The 18,385-nt window shown below is 36.3% G+C and overlaps 1 protein-coding gene across 1 annotated transcript in view; it reads right to left on the bottom strand.

Annotated features, from left to right (window-relative positions):
- LRP1B (LDL receptor related protein 1B) overlaps positions 1 to 18,385 on the bottom strand; it is a 579,931-nt gene that overhangs the window by 242,745 nt on the left and 318,801 nt on the right. The window contains exons 14-18 of the mRNA XM_086750558.1: positions 15,253 to 15,433; positions 12,156 to 12,375; positions 8,769 to 8,958; positions 4,380 to 4,502; positions 2,710 to 2,850 (exon numbers count right to left, since the gene is read on the bottom strand). Coding sequence (XP_086606684.1) covers positions 2,710 to 2,850; positions 4,380 to 4,502; positions 8,769 to 8,958; positions 12,156 to 12,375; positions 15,253 to 15,433 — 855 coding nt within the window. The remainder of the gene's footprint in view (positions 1 to 2,709; positions 2,851 to 4,379; positions 4,503 to 8,768; positions 8,959 to 12,155; positions 12,376 to 15,252; positions 15,434 to 18,385) is intronic.

Here is an 18,385-nt window from a genome sequence, read left to right as displayed (position 1 = left end):
TGTTATCTTTGACCTTTACTACCTACTCTTCCTATTGAAAACAAGACAGAGCAAGTGTGGTATCAACAGCATGTGAACCCTTTGTGAGTGTCGTGGTTTTTTTCGTTTTGTGTGGAGAGTGCAACACTGGAAGTAAAGATTAATTAGTTATCTGAGTAGAAAGGTATTCCAAGTCTCACAATACTTATGAAGCAACCTAGTTTGCAATGTGACTGGAGAACAAAACCATTATCATCTATATAACAAAATTAAAAATTGAAGAGGTTTTTTTTTTTTTAAATCAGACTTTAATTCTAGACATATTGTTTTAAATGGTAGTTATGCTTTTGCCTATATACTTAAACCTGTGTGTGTATTCTATTCATAACTACTACAAATATTTAAAAAACAAACAAACAAAAACAAAACAAAACCCAACAAAACCAAAACAAAGTTACTACAGCAAATCCTGGAAAGCGATTAATGGTATCATACTTTGCACCAAAACTGTATATCACCCACAGATTAGGGACCAGATTATTATTTCATTTATATCTGTATAAATCCTCTGAGAATTACAAGATTTGATCAATGAATTGATCTACGTTAACTTAATTTAAATGAGAATCAAGTCAACTCTGCCAAAAGATTTTCCTTCTCACTGTCTTTATTAGTTGAGCTCCTTACTTAAGTGTAAGCATCCCTGGTATTAAAATAAAATGTTAGTAAGCACTACAATTCAGAACTGGACAAACGTTTTGAAAAGAATTAGGGTTGACATCAGTAATGGCAGCTACATAGAGCTATCAAAATACATAAATGTAAGAAAAACCCAAACTGGCTATGTAACAGCCATACAGAAAAAGACCTAGGCATTACAGAGGATCACAAGCTCAGTATGTATCAGCAACATCAGGCTGGAGAAGCAGGCAAGATTTACCCCAGGATGTATTATCAATCCTCACAAACGCATTCTCCCAGCCTAACCAGTTTCACAAAAGCCTCAGCAGAAGTACATACATCCAGTTTTGGATATCCAACCAAGGATCGCTTGGCAAAGTTCAGAAAAGACCAATGAAATGTAAAAAAAATCCCATAAAATATTGAAAAACAAAGAAAAAAAAAAGATAACATATTAGAGTTGTTTTATCTCAAAGAGATAAGAATGAGAGACTATGATAAGAGTTTTTCAGTCACATAGAACAATGCTGCACAGTAGAAGAGTATCAGTTCTTCATGTCTACAGCTGATAGGGAAAAAACAATGTATTTTCATGTCAGTAAAGATTTCATTTGAAGAAACGATCCAACGATAGAAATAGGAAGCACAGTGACAAACTGGGTAAGGAAAGGAATTTTCACTGCTGCACCTCTAATTTTATGGCAGGCTATCAAAGTATCTTCCAGGAATGACACAGAAACGTAATTGGTATGTTTCATATTATTTTTCATTTCAACAGTGGGACTCCTCTACAGCAAAAAAATACAGCTCTAGTAAAACTATTTTTAAAGACTGAGCACAGGTAATTTAAAATTGGAAGTGGGGAGAAGGGGGTTGGTTTTTGCTGGTTTTGTGTTGGTTTGGGTTTTTTGGCAGGGTTTTCAGGGATGGAGGGTTGTGGCTTTTTTGTTTGTTTGTTTTTTAAGAAATACATTACAGAATCACAAAAATGTTTAAGGTTGTAAGTGACCTGTAAGGGCCAAGTAGAGCAGGTTTCCCAGGACCATGTCCATATATGTTTCTAGTGTGTCCATAAATAGAAAGTCCACAGCCTCTCTGGACAATCTATTCCAGTGTTCAACTACTCTCACAGTAAAAAAAAAAAAAAAAAAAAAGTGTTTTCTTGTGTTCAGATAAAATTTCATGCTTTTCAGTTTGTGCCCATTACCTCTTGTCCTGCTAGTGGACCCTACTAAGAGCAGCTGGTCTCCCTGTTCCTCATTCTCTCCCATCAAATATTTACAGATTGGCAAGATCCTTCCTCACCCTTCTTTTCCCTCCAGACTGAACAATCCCAACCCTCCCAGCTTCTGAAATAGATGTGCCTGTCCCTCAGTCATCTTAGTGGTCCTTTCCTGTACTTCCTCCAGTAAGACCCTACATTTCTCATACTGGGGAGCTCAGAACTAGACACAGTCCTCTAGATATGACCCCATAAGGGCTGCTCCCTCAAGCAGATGATGATGCTCTTCCTAAAGCAGCCCAGGATGCTCCTGACCTTTTTTTGCCACGAGGTGCATTGGTGGCTAAGGGTCAGCTTGTTGCCCAGCAGGACCCCAAGATCCTTGTCTGCAAAGCTGCTTTCTAGCCAGATGGCCCCCAGCGTACACTGATGCCTCCCCAGATGCATTTCTCCTTGCTGAATTTCACCATATTCCTTTCTGTCCAATTCCGCAGCCTGTCAAGGTTCCTCTGAATGGCAGCACACACATCTGGTACATGAGCCACTCTTCTCAGTTTCATATCATCTGCAAACTTGCCGAGTGTGCATTCTAAGTCATTAATAAAGAGGTTACCGGCCCCAGAATTATTGCACTATGCTATGAGATGAGCACAGGAGCGTCATTTGAAAGGACTACTGTTATTATATGCAGGAAAAGAAGAAAATGAAAGATTTACATGAGTGACTTAAGGATTATTGCTTTTGTTTGACTTCAGACTTTTATTATTTTGTTTCCAAATTTTAAAATAAAGTATGAATTGGAGGATAAAATGTAAAAGTATACATACAGCAAATTTCCGAATGCTCATCGCTGCCATCCAGACAGTCATCGTCCCCATCACAGCGCCAGCGATCCTGGATGCAGCGCTTATTGTTACACTGAAACTGTTCAGCTTTGCACAACTGTGGTAGCACTTCTCCATGTTTAACTAGGGAAAACATACAAGAAACACATCTATTTTATCAGGTTAATACACACAGAATGCAATATTACCTCTATATAAGCAGATACAAATTCTTGTTAGCAATCTTCAGAACATTTTTTTAGTAAACTTTGCATATATGAGGCAATTCAACCTGAAGCCTGCAGCAGCACACACATGTGTATGATTGAAGTAATATACTTTTAATAAGTGGAAGAACTCAGAACAGAATGGCAGTCACTGGGTTTTAAATTGGTGCTTAGACGACAGTGTAAAAATGTCAGTGTAAAATATCTCAATGCCTCATTAACAGTGAAAAAACCCATTCTTCCAGGCAGAGACCAAATTCTAGTGCATGTTAAAGGGCTAGAAAATGATTACTGGAAATGATTACTGCAAAGTTGATTCTTGTATCCAAGAAACATCTCAAATGCCTGCATTATTCACTGGTACAGACTTGGCAAAGAAGAAAGGATAAGATTCTGCTTAGGTAGACTTAAGTAGCAAGCTACAAGCTTACTGATAAATCCAGACAGACACATTTCTCAACCTAAGGTTCAGAACGCTTACGTGTAAATACCACGCTGTGACCCTATGAGGAACACCGAAGTCCTTAGAAAGAGCCAGGCAGTGAAGTGTGTTGGGGAAAAAGCAGGAAATCTGCCTCATTCAAATCTGGAAGTGTCTAACCTCTCCTCCTAATGCTTACATGCCATCTTACCAGTGATAAGTCCGCCTTCCAGTATTTTCTGCTACAAATAAAAATATTTTTCTTTAGCAACAGTGATGGCTCAGCCAGCCATACGTCTGGGTCCAATTCAAGGTAATTGCAAGCTCAATAATGTTCATCATGTTATGAAATAATCCTTATGCTTTACTCATCTCTACTAGGCTTAGACCAATGAGACTTAAAAAAAGAGAGACTTTTTAGTAAGCTACAAATACCAGGCCTAAAGATTTTTTAAAATATCTCTATTATCTGATGAGTTATTTTTAATTAAAAATCATATAATTTATTATTAACACATTTTTTTTAATCGGTGTTTCAATTAAGATAGTGAAATTTGGGTAGTTTGTGTCAGGACCTATTACATTGAAATATATTTGCTTGACTCGTTTTATGAACAGTTTCAGCATGAGTATTTTCAATGCTAGTTTTCAATTTCAGATACTTAATCCATATAATAATCTGAAATCAGTTTATATAGACTTAATATAAAATAATAATTACATAGATTAATTTCTGGTATTTCTGATGTTCTTTAAGAGGTCAGCGAAATATTTATGTGCTTTATCATACCAGACATTCTGAAATATTTTCAAATACATTTCATCCTCAGATATTGTGTACTTAATATTTTGTCTTTTTCGAAAAATCTTTATTATATTTACTAAAGTGTCTTGAATTAGAATATTTATTCAAGGAATATTTCTTTGTCTTACAGAACCACCAAAAGCTTCCAGGAGACCACACTTCCTTGTTTTATTTGATCAGTTAACAGTAGTATCAACTCAGATATTCTTTAAAAACTTACTCAGGCAGGTTGTACTGTTTTCCTCCAAAAGTTGATTATCAGCACAGGCACAAACTCTGCCTCCAGGAATGGCTAAACAAAGAGTACCGCAGCCTCCATTATTAACACGGCATGCATTATCACCTGTGAAAATAAAAAAAAAGCAACTTTAAACCTAACAGCCATGTTAGAACTTGAAGGTTGGGTTGTTTTCTTGGTTTGGTTTTTTTTTTTAGAACACAAGCACATGATTATTATTACAATTATTTTCCTCTCATTTTAGGGACATATTATTATCATAGTTTGGTTACTACAGGCTATAATTTTAAAACAATTTTAGTTACATCTTGCAATAACCTGTAAGAATAAAAAAAACAGCTACATCATTAGCTCACAACATTCTATCTTCCTTTTTTACAACGGGAACAAATACTACAAGATATTTAATATGACACAGCTACGTGCACATAGTAGTTTTAAGAAATTAAACAGTATATAAAGGAATTTCTGAAGCATATTCACCTCTGCATATGTTAAAGCAACGGGACTACAAATGCAGAGTATGAAAAAAGAGAAAGGAAGCAAATTAAAAGTACAATGAGATCTATGGCAGATAGAACACAAGGCAGACACTCTGAACACATCTGCTATTTCTCTTTCTTTGTCTGTGTCACTGTTTCTTCCCAAAAGCTGTATGCTGTTCACATGAAGATACTGAGAGCTGTCAGGTGTTTTAATCACATACCAAGGACTGCTGCATACACACTACCTCATTCCTTGAGCAAGCAGACTTAAAACCAATGCCTACTGAAGCAAATGTTATGATTTCTGTTTGTGACACTTTAGTCATGACCTAATTGCTTAGATTTACACTGCTGAGGACATTCCACTTCTCATGATCAAAGCTCTGTTAGTTACAAGTGTTGGTGATAACTGACTATGATCAAGCAATCCATAAAAAGAAACAAACAAAAAAAAACCAAAAACCCAACTTCTTGTCTGCTGAAACTTCAAATTAAAACTACATTTTTTCCATCTTCCTGTCCTAGTAAAAAGCAGGTGTTTCTTCCTCTGCTTGTCCTTTTTAGATGCACAAATAATTTATCAACTTCCTGAGTTAAAACAGACTCCACACAATTCCCTCTCCTCAAAGTACTACCACTTCTCTTTTCATAGAAAATAAAATATTAAATTGTCATAGAGGTAGCTGCAAACACGTATATTAAACTGTCCTGTCAGAGCCACACCTGTGTGTGCAGGGAAACATTTTCAAATTACCAAATGAACATCAGATAACCAATAAATAATGTAAGACACTGAAAATGTTCAAATTTTAAGATGTACCTCACTACATCTCACAATACAGATCTTGAGCATTTCGTAAGATTCTACTTTTAGATTTTTTTTTTCTGACCCACCATACCTAATTTCTTAGAAACAAACGTGTCTACAGTCCATTAAAACACCACTGAGCTTTCAAATAAATTAGTGTAAAATAGGTAACACAGAATGCTGTGGGAGGCTGCTGTGGTACTTGTACTTTCCTTGGGCAGGGTGTGAGGGAGATGGCAAGAACATAGCTGTATAAACAAGGAAAACTGAAAGTCTCTATGAAGCGTGAGGGCTGGACCACAATTTTAGATTGAGCAGTTCCAACTTAGACTGGGCACTTAAAATACTATACTGGATCTTGACCTCATTTTCGACTATGATGTAAAACACTATGCAAAAAATAGACTCATTTATTACGTCTATGCTCACCAAAATCCAAATAATACAAACAAAACATCAAAAAAGTGAGAGATGTATTTGTATTTCAATATTGTAAAACCTCAGCTGCAACACCACCTCAGGAAAAGCAGCCTTAAAACTCTCTGCATCTTTAAGGGTCAAGATATCCAAAGCTGCCAAAACAAACAAACAAAAACCACAAACCTAAACAAAACATAATCTTCGAAAGTTAACCCAAAATTAAATAGCACAAATCAAAGAAATCTGCAGTGATTTAATCTAGTATACATGATATTGTCAGATTGCTAAAAAAGAATAAGGCTATAGAACAAAAGACTATTTAAGACAAATACAGAAAACACTTTGAAGACTCATGATGACTCCAAAACCCAATGCAAGCTTAAAATAAATAAAATTAAAATTAAAACACTAGATCAAAGTCAACCGGTCTGTCTTGAAGATGAAAAGTTCCTACTTAACCTCATAATTGGGATGACAAACTACAGCACAGTAGGTTACTCCCTAAGTGAGTGATAAAAGAGAGGATGACAACAAGGAAAATACAAGTACCAAGAGTTAAAACAACAAGATTCTAGACAAAAAGGCTTTTGAAGTGAGCTTTAAGGAAACCTTCAACCACACTGGAGCAGGGGAGAAATGTGAGGAGTTCTTCCTTCAAGGAGGAAGGAGCAGCAGAAACAACGTGTGATGAACTGACCGTAACCCCCATTCCCTACTCCCCCTCTGCCACTTGAGGGAGGGAAGGAGGTAGGGATAAATTTGAAAACAAGTTAAGCCTGGGAAGAGGGGAAAGGTGAAGTTGTGGGTTTGGTTTTTTTCCTTTCATTATCCTGCTTTGGGTTTATTAATAATGAATTGAAATAGCTTTCCCCAAGTTCAGTCTGTTTTGCCCATAACAGATCTCTCCCTGTCCTTATCTCGAACCTTGAGCTTTTTGTTATATTATTTCTCCCCCATTCCCTCAGAGGGTTGAAGGTGTGAGTGAGAGACTGCATAGCTTGGTCCTGAGCTGGGCTGAACTATGACAGATGGTTAAGTGAGACACTGTAAAAAGTGGTTTTCCCAGGGAAAAAAAAAAATTAGATGTACTTTTAGATAGAGAAGATGTCTTCTCCAAAGAATATTAACTACATATCTAACTCTTCAAATATAGTAAATTTAAAAATGAAACATGAAATATAACAACTCTATACATGGAAACTTGACATGCCAAGTATTGTGCTCACACACAGATGCAGTTCCCATTTTATACTTTAGCAGCATTTTGAAAACTAAGCTTTTCTTCCCATTGTAAATTACCAGCTGTTTTTTGTCTGGACTACATATAGGTATATGCCTATAAAATGATAAAGGCTAAATATTTTAGATGTATATAAGACTGCTAAATATTTTTCTAATGTTTTGATTCAATCCACTCCATACTAGCTTTATCAGTTGCTCTCTAAGCCATTCCTTGACTACAAATGACAGAGACACAGTCAAATCTTCCAAGCGCTAAGAATAGACATGAAGAAGATGCAGTACCCACATCCAGATCTGAAGGTGATAATGCTGTGAAAATAAAACTGGGCTTTATGGACAGGGACAAAGTACTCATAATAGGTCCTGTAAATGTTAAAGAAAAAATAAAAACTCATTGAGTCACTGTTCTAACAAGCACATTTTGCCACTGTATCTGTACTAAGTAGCATTCAGATAAATGATGACATTCATATTCTGTTACTTCTTTTTCAGTTCATGTGCAGAATCAAATGTAGCAGAACTGCCAACACCTTAGCGTCTGTGATTTTCTACAGGAACTGCTGCACTGGAAACGTTCTGCACATCAAAAATGAAAATTTATAGACATTAATGAGACCTATAGACATCAATATTTAATATGTTCATCTTTGGAAGAGTATTTTATTTATACTAAATCCTGATGTTCTGCTTTATATCTGCTACCAAACATTAACCAGAACTATGTTTTCATTAAAGAGTTTAAATATTCAAAACCTCATCCCAACACTGTATGGAGTAAATGGATTGCAAATTTTTCTTCAGTAAAACACATTTGTAAGTTTACCTGTATTGTAGCAGCTGCATTTTCTAAACTCCATTCATGCAAACCTGTGGTCTTAAACCTCATTTCTCTACTGATATAAGTAGCAAAACCTATGGATTTTCCCACTGGTCTCAAAGGCCACTTTGATTCTAATAGCACTATGTACTTTTCAGAGATTAAGTCATACAGTGCCGATGTAGACAAAGATGGGGGAGAAAAATCACAAAAAAGAAAGATAGACAGGATCTATTATCTTATTTAAGAAAAGGTAAATGCAATAAAATATTTGATGTCTACGAGCTGATGTGTATATGTTATCTATTCTATTTCATAGTTTCAAGCTACATCTCCGACATACAAGAAAAATGGCATTAAAGGCAGTGTAAATACACAGAATAAATTTAGACAGGTATAATACTATGAATCACTTTTTAGTAAGTATGAGATTATCGATTTCAACATCAATTGATTGAAACACTGGAAACACTGGAAAGTATCTTACTCATGCCATAATAATTCCTTTTTCTATTGTTGCTCATCCAGTCACCTCAAAAATACCAGGAGACTGCAGACTTTCATAACAGACCTTTGGAGAAATCGTACATTATAAATACCTTGCTGTTTACGTGGATCATAAATCTGGAGCCCAAACAAAGGTGGCCTCTCACTCCTTAACAGTGTCACATTCCTTGTAACCAGATCTAACTGGAAAATCGATCCATTCATATAGTCTGTCCAGTAAATATAATTTCCGTGATGTGAAAGCCCAAAAGGATGATTCAAGTCTTTTCCATTGTAGACTACCTGCAAGTAATTAGTGGTAGATGAGCATTACTAAGGTTAAAATAATTATTCATTTTTATTAGCACACACTATAGCAAACATAAAATGGGAAATAGGAAAACTGAGATAACTACTGTGTCCAAACATAATGACTTAATGAAAAAAAAATCAAATAAAGACTATAAAGCAGTTTAATGCACCAGCATCAACATGTAACTTCAAAACTTCATATAAATTAATTTAAAGTGTCCTGTGTGAACGCAGAGAAATGTAACCATACAACCATTATGTTCAGTACATATCTACCTTCTTCCCCAGCAAGGAAACATGGTTGTTGTTATAACTTTGAGTATCTGTCAAGTTGTTGTGGTTTAGCCCCACTCAGCAGCTAAAAATATCACACAGCCAACTGCTCACTCCCTCCCTTCACTGATCCCCCAGTGGGATGGGGAGGAGAATTGGGAAAGAAAGAAAAGCAAAACTTGTGGGTTGGGATAAAAACAGTTTAACAGAACAGCAGAAGAAGAGAAAACAAAAGAGGAATTAAAAAAACCCAAACAAATAACAACAACAACAAAAAAACTTAAGCACATAGCTCACATCACAACAGCTCAGGGTGGATCCTGATGCCCAGCTCCCTCCCAAGGGGCAAAACCTGCCCCTCAGCCCCAGCCCCACTTTATGCCCTGGGCCTGACATCCCAGGGGATGGAACAGCCCTGGGGCTGATTTAGGGAAGCTGTCCCAGCTGCTGGCTGATCAGTAACCTACCCCAGCTGTGTCCCCAGTCACAGGTGTCACCAGCTCCAGCTCCTCTCCCAGCTCAGGTGAAAATTAACTCTGTCCCAGCCGGAACCAGGACACCAGTATATTAAAAATCAGCTTCTTTTGAAGCAAAGAATAGTGTGTTTGAGTTGCTTATTTTTGTTGAAGTGTGAAGTAAAGTGCAGAGATTGCTTACTTATTTCTGTGAACTTCCTTTCTACTTTAGGTTGTGATAACTTAAAAAAAAAAAAACAAAAAAAAAAAAACCCAAAAAACACACCCATGCCACAGTTTGTTCTCAAAGTAAGACAAACTTTCTCCCATGAACCTTCTACTTTTAGTTTATTACCTCATACATAAACCTACAAATTATACCCCACAAATTACTTGTCTTTATTTTGTTGGCCACAGAAATGTTCTAAACCCATGTAATTTTGCTATTCTTCCAGTTTCAGGTCTCCTTCAGAAGAATTGCAACTACCACTACACAAGAGCTGTCTGATAAAGAGGAACAATTTAAAAATGTTTTTGGTGCCTACAGAATGAAACCAGAACTTTAAAAAGAGTCTAAACTTAGCATCAAGTAAATTACAGTAATTATAATGATTTACTTTAAAAAGACATAGAAAACTGCAGAACTCTAAATCATCTACTTTTGGGACCCCTGCCATTAAACTTCATCATAGCAGCTGCAGTCTGGAATGACTACGTTCCAGTTGTCTTCTGCTGGCTGAGGTTCTTGCTTGAACTAATGCCGGAGTGTATTTCTGTCTTACCTCAAAAGAAGGAAGCAGTTCATCAGACGCCCTACCTTGTTTCTGTTTAGAGACACAAACCCAAGAGAACAACTACTTTGAGGTGACAAACATCATCCCCCCTTTGCCCTTCAAATTTTCTCTTTGCTTTTGGAGTTCTTTTGGTCAGAAATCCTCATCTCAGTTAATTGCTTTTTGATCAAAATAAATCCATCAGTCAATTATCCACCAGCTACTGGTGGAATTCTTGTAGGACTTCCCCATCCCCCAAATTCTTCACTGTACTGACACTTGGAGAATTAAAGATGCTATTGAACCAGTTATATTTTGACCAAAATATCCTATAGTTAACAACAAATGAGTCAGCATCAAAAGTAAGTATCTTGCTACTTTTGGCTACACACATTTTATTCCAATAGTTAGGAATTTTATTTAAATAACGGGATTATAGAAAAAAAACAGAGCCATTCTGTGACAGACTTTAAAGAAAACCTGTAAAGACAGGTGCTTCTTATTATTCACCAGTTCTGGTGGGAGGCGAAACCAGCAAAAAAACCTGTAGTTCTCACTAGTAATCCATGGCAGCTGCATTTAAACTTCCTAGACCTGTTCTGTCCAGGAACTTCCCAGGAAGTCTAGCATTGCTAATAGACAAGGACGTCTCACTAAAAAATGCCATGCGCTTACCCTCCTTCCCCCACTCCATGAACGGATCATAATGGATTAGAAGCAAAATTTGCATTAAATGTAAATCCTAACCTAGCCATTATGACAAACTGCAACACTACAGCATTAGTACAGCCTTAACAACAAATCACTCAACATAAAGGATTTTAACAGCAATATTAAAATGATATGAAGTTGTACAGGGATGAGTTCCAGGGATGACTGTGTCTGCCGTTCCCACTTTCAGTACTAAAGATCTACGTATTGGTGCTGTCAAGGCCGTGATACAGAGGGAATCGGGAGTGAAAGATAAACGAGAAGTCACAAGACGTGCATTTTGTGACAAATTTCTTCCACAGAAGGACTTAATGCTTGCCATTCTCAATTGGCAGTGAAGTTTCAGCTGTCAGGGTACTAATTTAATGAAGCAGATGCTAAACCTTTCCCAAATTATCAGACTCCAGTCTAAGCTGTAACCGTTTTTCAGATGTCTGTTCTGCGCCTGTTACTTCTACAAAACAACACAGAACTTCTACGCAGACTTGATTCTAGCTAGTGTAGCCATTAGCAACAACTAAACCAATCTCTCTCCATCTTTGACTGCACTTGTTGAGTGCTCCCTCTCCGCATATTGCCACAACCGCTCAAACGGGGCTCTGAGATTCATCAAAAGCAGCTTACCCAGTGAAGTTAAACAAAAGCCTCTCTCAGGCAGAGCTGAAAGAAGTGTTTCTATTGAAATGCATTTTGTACCTTCATGGCTCAATCAAAATGCGACTCGTTGTCACACAAGAAAAACAGATTAAAAAAAAAAATAAATCAACTTTTGTGTCACTTTCTAAAGATGAAAATTTTTAGCTGCATTATAGTATCCCACAGGAGACTGCGACATTGCTTGTTTCAACAGAGACGATACCGGACATGCCGCAGGGTTACGCAGACTTTGAAAAGCTTGAAAAGCATTTTTAACATAACACAATAAAATCCAGAGAAAGAGCATGCCTGTGGCAAAACAGCAGTATTCTTCTTTTACCTTTCTGTCAGTTCCATTCAAAAATATCCTTTCAATGTGATCATAATAGGCATCACACCAGTACAGTACATTGGCACGATAGTCCAGAGTTAAACCATTTGGCCATAGCATCTTTGATGTTACAAAAATCTGCCGACTGTCGCCATCCATCCATGCCTTCTCAATTCTTCCCACACTGTCATCTATTTCATCTTCTTCCCAGTCTGTCCAATACATCCAGCTATGAAATTATAAAAATGAACATTCAGAGACCATTTTAATAATCTGAATTATACTGTAGACTTTTAGCAGAAGTTCACAACACTATATCCACAACCAGAGAAATTTTCACTTTTTCATGTTTCTTTCCACTATTTCTACAACTCTCTTTACTTTCATGTGTTCTGGATGCTGCTGAAATGACACCTACATTGTTTTGCTCATATTGTAACGAATTACATGAATACCAAATGGGCTAAGTGACATGAGATGTGAAAGAATTGTTTAAGGCCTTATTTAATCACACTAATGTTATGATTTTTTTTTTTAACCACCAATTTTATTGACTTTGTCACAAAGTTCAAACTTTTACTGTTTTATTTTTTTTTGGCCAAGTCTAATTTACCTTTATGATGCAAATCTGCTTTTTATTAAGCTTAACACTATCAAGAAAGCTGCAATATAGGAGTTAATTGCACTCTCGTTTAATAGCTACAGGATAACCTTGACATTCTGTGAACTTCATACCCGACATGAAAGCAGCTAAATTACTCAAAAACTATTGTAAGCCCTCTGTCCGTCACAAAAATGTTTAGAAAGATAGATAGCTAGAACAATGATTTGAAAAATAGCTGCCTGGCAATTTTAGCGTAGTTTTATGGTTTATAGTGCAGCAATGACGATAACCAAAACAACTCTGAAAATAAGTACCTATGCTAATTTGGAAAAATTAAGCAAGCATTGTAGCAAGTTGTCTAAACTTATTGGCTCAGAGGAGTTCTCTGAGCCATTCTGTACTGAACACTACAGAACATACCCTGTTATGCTCCTCTTTTTTTTTTTTTTCCTTATTGAATTAATCTGATAATCATATTTTATTACAGAATTTGCTAGGGACAACTCTGATTTAAACAATTTAAAACACAAAAGCAGAGGGTAGCAAATATGCTAAGAAACACCACTTCTATGTTTTTTCTTCTTTTTTTTTTTTTATCTAAGGAAAATGATGTTCATGGGAAGAAACACATAGAAGCCTAGATGTAATCTATGAAGTGCCCAAACAGCATTTAAGATCATTCGACGCCCAGTAACATCAATATGCTGGAAACATTTACTACATAGGAGATGTTTACTTTTAAGGTAACATGTGAGACTTAAATTACTTAGAGGAAAAGCATCAATAGTTGTCATGATTTAATTAGCATTCATATGCCTTTACCTTTGATTTGACCAGATTTATATTTCTGAAATTCTACAAATTCTGAAACAACTTGTGTGATCGTAACCCAGTTAACCTGTCTGTACTTTGAAGAATAAAACCCCAGAATTTAAATACTGAATTTACGAAGGAATGAAACACTGAAGTGAAAACCGGTTTTGTTATCAAGTCTCTGTAAATGATGCCAAATCTTCTGGTCAAAAACTTTATCTAAACACGTTTTTATGTATAAGCAATTTGCTCAATTTTTTTTTTAATATAAGAAATTGGAAAAGATAAAGAAAAAACCGCACCATTATTACACAGATTTGCATATATGCAAGAGTATTTTTTTATTTTCTTGTATGTTTCTTCCAAGTCACCCATCAGAAGGTTGTTCTGGGTTCTTTTACCATTTTTGTAAATAAACGCTAAGAACATCAACCAATTTTTGATCCACGAGGCTTAAAAACTTCATTGCATGTTTCACTCAAACAACACTCGGTTTAATCACAGAATTATAAAACCTGTGTACAACCTAAAGCTCAGGCAGAGATGCAGGTCAGTGTGGTATTTCGTTTATGGGAAGACAAAATATGTTTTACAAATATTTACATGGCTGCTCAACAGCAATTACTGAGCTTTTCTCCATTAACTTTTTGTCTGTACTCATTCTAGTTATCATGCCATAAACTCACACATGCTTACAGTAACAGACATTTACATTAATGTGCTTTAATTATATCTCAAAGTGCAGTTAATGCTTCTACATGGGTTAAATCAAGACTAATATATTCTAAACATAATTAAAATGCCATAATAAATGCTATCCCTCAGGAAAAGCTTCCATGATAAGTATAATCATGAAGGGCATGCTATTTTATTAGAGAAGTGTTTTATGTAACAGCCCTTTTCAGACAATACATCTTCATACACTATTTCCTGTGCCGTGCACTTACTGAGCTGGAAAATTTAACCAAGTAATTGTAGGTATGGTTATGCTTTGTGGTCTGATTTTACACCCTTACTATCTGACCTTAATTAATTGTAGCCTTTCCACAGTCACTTCCATCCCTTAAAGGGCAAGCTCAAAATTGAAAACCCGATAGTGTAAATACATTCCAGTACTAGGAAAACAGCAATCAATCCACCCTCACTAGAATTACCTGCCTACATCATTCTCCAGCAACAATTCACTGCTACATTTATTCAGGGAAATTTTAGGTAAACCACAACTATACCACACTAACATAATGTTCTTTTTTATTGTGTGGCCTATCACAATTAATTATACTAGTAAGTAATGAAAAGTATCTGTCTCGTTTATTTTTGTAAACCAATGTGTACAAGGACATGGTTATAATTACCTTCGGAAATTGAGACTTACACAGAGAGAAACAAAGGAGACGATTATAAAGTTCACTTAGTGTTAGAAATACATGCAGGTCTGACACACTCAATTTGTTTGAGAAAAAGGTGAATCACATTCAAATTAATTTGACATAGGTTCAATGGTGTCTGAGTATACGCATTCTTCTGAATGCTTGAGGCAAGAATGCTGGACAGGAATTAGATATTATAGAATACTGTAGAATTACAGACTAATACATGACTCTACAAACCCCATCCTAAGCAAAATTCAATACCACATTTATACTATAAAGACATGTATTAAACAACATAAATTAATCTACTTCATACCCATTGACAGGATCAACAACAATCCCTCTAGGGTGGGACATGTCTCCTTCCAACAAAGTTTTTCTACTCTGAGCAGCTTTTTCCAGTCTGGCTACAGCAATTGTTTTCCTGTGGCCGTCGTTTGTCCAATAAAGGTTATTTCCAATCCAGTCCACTGCTATGCCTTCTACATTATCAAGATCTGTAGAGAGAGAGAAGACAGTAATGACACTAATATTATGTGTTTATGCTCTAACATTATCCATTAGTATAAACAATGGACAATATATGGTCCAATTAGCTAAATTAGATTATTCCTTGAATCCGAATTGTATTTGCCATGTCTGTAAGAATTAGTCTTCGTTGAAAACACCCTACAAAAGGCCTGTGTATTAGACCATAAGCATTTCATATGTTAACCATAGCTGGTCCTAGGAAAATCACTGTTTAACAAAACTCAACTCAACTTTAACTCTGAATAGCAACAGCATTCAAGTCAAGAACAGCTTCCAGGATTAGCTCTAGTACTCTAAATTATCTTGCTTCTACTCAAATCCCAGGTTTTATTCTTATTTACAATTCATTCAATTTACAATTCTTCCAGTGTCCCTTGACCTTGCAAGAACATCACAACGGTCCAAGTTATTCTCCACAGCTAGAGTATATGACCAAATTATTAACATAGCGAGGAACAGATAAGCAAAGAGCAATGCTACCACTGGACGTACCAACAGGCTCATGAGTTTGACAACAGTGATTCATTCAACAGTGTTCATTCCATACAGCATGGAGGTTTCCCCATTTGAGAAGGTGTAAAACAATTCCACAAGCAACACCTTTTCCCTCAAGCTTACCCCACACTCTGTAACATTAACTGAGCTCTGCCCTCTCCCACATGACCCCAAATCCTTGACCAGCAGCACTGGACAGGGGGCTGAGGGGTGGGATACCCAGTGCTGCCTCCCACCACCTTCCTAAAGCTGAGGAAACCGCCTTTGCTTGCTTTAGTATCCTTGCTGAGATCAAACTTGGGGCGAAAATGCCCGTTTTACTGTTACCTTGTTTGGTATCTTGTCACAGGTAGCCAGTGCACGCGCCCGATTAAAAAAGGTAATGGGGTAACAGCGTAATGGCTGAAGGTCAGTATGGCTCAAAAAGTAAAAAATAAAACAAAACAAAAAAAACCCCACCAAAACCAACCAAACAAACAAAAACAAAAACTCCAACAGAAAAAAAAAAAACACTACCCCGTCCCCCCCACCACACTACAATGTTTCTTGACTAGATGGCCTTTGAAAGTCTCTTCCAACCCTAACCATTCTACGATTCTATTACTTGTTTGTCATACTCAGATACACAATCCTACAGTACAATTTCCATGACAGGAATGATCAAGACTTGAAAAAAGGAATGTAAATTGCTTTTCCTTTTCATATTTACACAGTAATGCCATCTAGACACAAGCTTTCATCAGATTCATTCTTTCTCACCAGTGTTGAGGTCACCTTCATATCAATGCTGGAGTTTGTTTGCTTGTTTGTTTGTTTTTTTTTTTTCTCAGAACAAACATCATGCAGAGAGATTTTTAACGCCATGTACATAAAATTTCCCGTATTACCATTTTTTAAGAAATGCTGATGTGACAACATCACTGATCTTTAAATCCTTAAATCCCACTTATTCCAGGTATGCATTTGAAAAACCTGCCAAGCTCAACATGGCTGTTTGTTATTTGAACTGTGCTGCCAGATGTATGTGATTCAACTGTCAGCTTTCCAGACAATAGCTTTGCAGGAATTCCTGAGTTGCTGGTTTGGGACATTTGAAGTTGTTGAACTAAAAATGACTCTGACAGCAGGCGCAGTGGCTCTGTGTTGCCATAATCTAAACCTTCCCTCAGATTTCTCCACCAGGACACCTCCCCATAATACAACCAGTGAGTACTAATGGAAAGGTTTTACTTGCTAACATTCAAAACTTCAGCACACCTATGATTCTTTTTGCAACCTATCAGATTTGTTTTCCTCGGACAAACTCTTCATCTATAACATTTTTTAGACCCCAAACACCTTTACTGATTATGACTCTAATAATCTAATTCCCGACAAGAAACCAGTAATATTCCCTGTGATGGACAGGAATGCAAAGCGCTCTTACCACATCACACTCCACATATCTTATTTAGTGCAGTACAGAAAACTTTCTGCCTACTACAACCCACAGATAACATGGTACGTCGTCAACGATACACGAAGATGACAGTTGTACCCAGTAAATGAAATATTGAGCTTTTTATACACTTAGATGCAATAACAGCATCTATAAAAGATGTCATTACAATCTCAATAGCATTGGAACATGATAAATTACTTCATAGCCTTTTTATTAAACAATATTTTTAGTGATTGTACTACCACCATATTCCCTATCAAGTTAGCAGAGCTATAATGTTTTCAAATACCTTGTCATTGAAAAATGTTTAACTTTTTGGTGTTTTTATAATGATATCCTTTAAAAAAAAAAAGCAGAATGCATTTAAATACCTTTGAAGTACATTAAGATTATGATATAAACTCATACTGTATACTACAATTTAAAAATAACAAGGATTCCCTTATTAAGGGAGATACTTCAGCCAGTATGCTTTCAATGTTTAAAAATATAAAATTAAGAGGAGCTGGTGGCTACTGAAAATCATAGCATAACAGCCATGTAATATTTTTAAAACTGCTTTTCACCCTTATCAGTATCCTCTGTCTGGGCACAACGGCAACAGACAAATAGCACAGATGAATAAAGGTGTATGTGCAAGCGCCATTTTTTTAACATGAAAAAATATCACTAACATAGAATTATATATGAAAGTAATTGAAAAATGAGTATATCTGTCAAAGAATTCAATGAGGTCTAGAGTAGTTCAGGATTCAAACCGGAGGTTCCTTCCACCTTTCATGCTGTCTATAATTCCAAGTATGTAACCATCCTATCCCATGCATGTTGATTATATTAAATTCAGTACTCACGGAGAAGTATGTATGTGTACAAAACTGATGTATTTTACACTTGCTAGGTTTTGTTTGCTTTTTTTCCTTTAACCCTTGCAGTGACCTGAACAGTAACAGGAATTAAGGGTAACACCTCCAGCAGCTGTTTT

Source organism: Chlamydotis macqueenii, chromosome 6 (genome assembly GCF_036417535.1).
Source record: "Chlamydotis macqueenii isolate bChlMac1 chromosome 6, bChlMac1.mat, whole genome shotgun sequence".
Taxonomy (NCBI): Eukaryota; Metazoa; Chordata; class Aves; order Otidiformes; family Otididae; genus Chlamydotis; species Chlamydotis macqueenii.
This window is presented reverse-complemented; position numbering and strand designations above follow the sequence as displayed.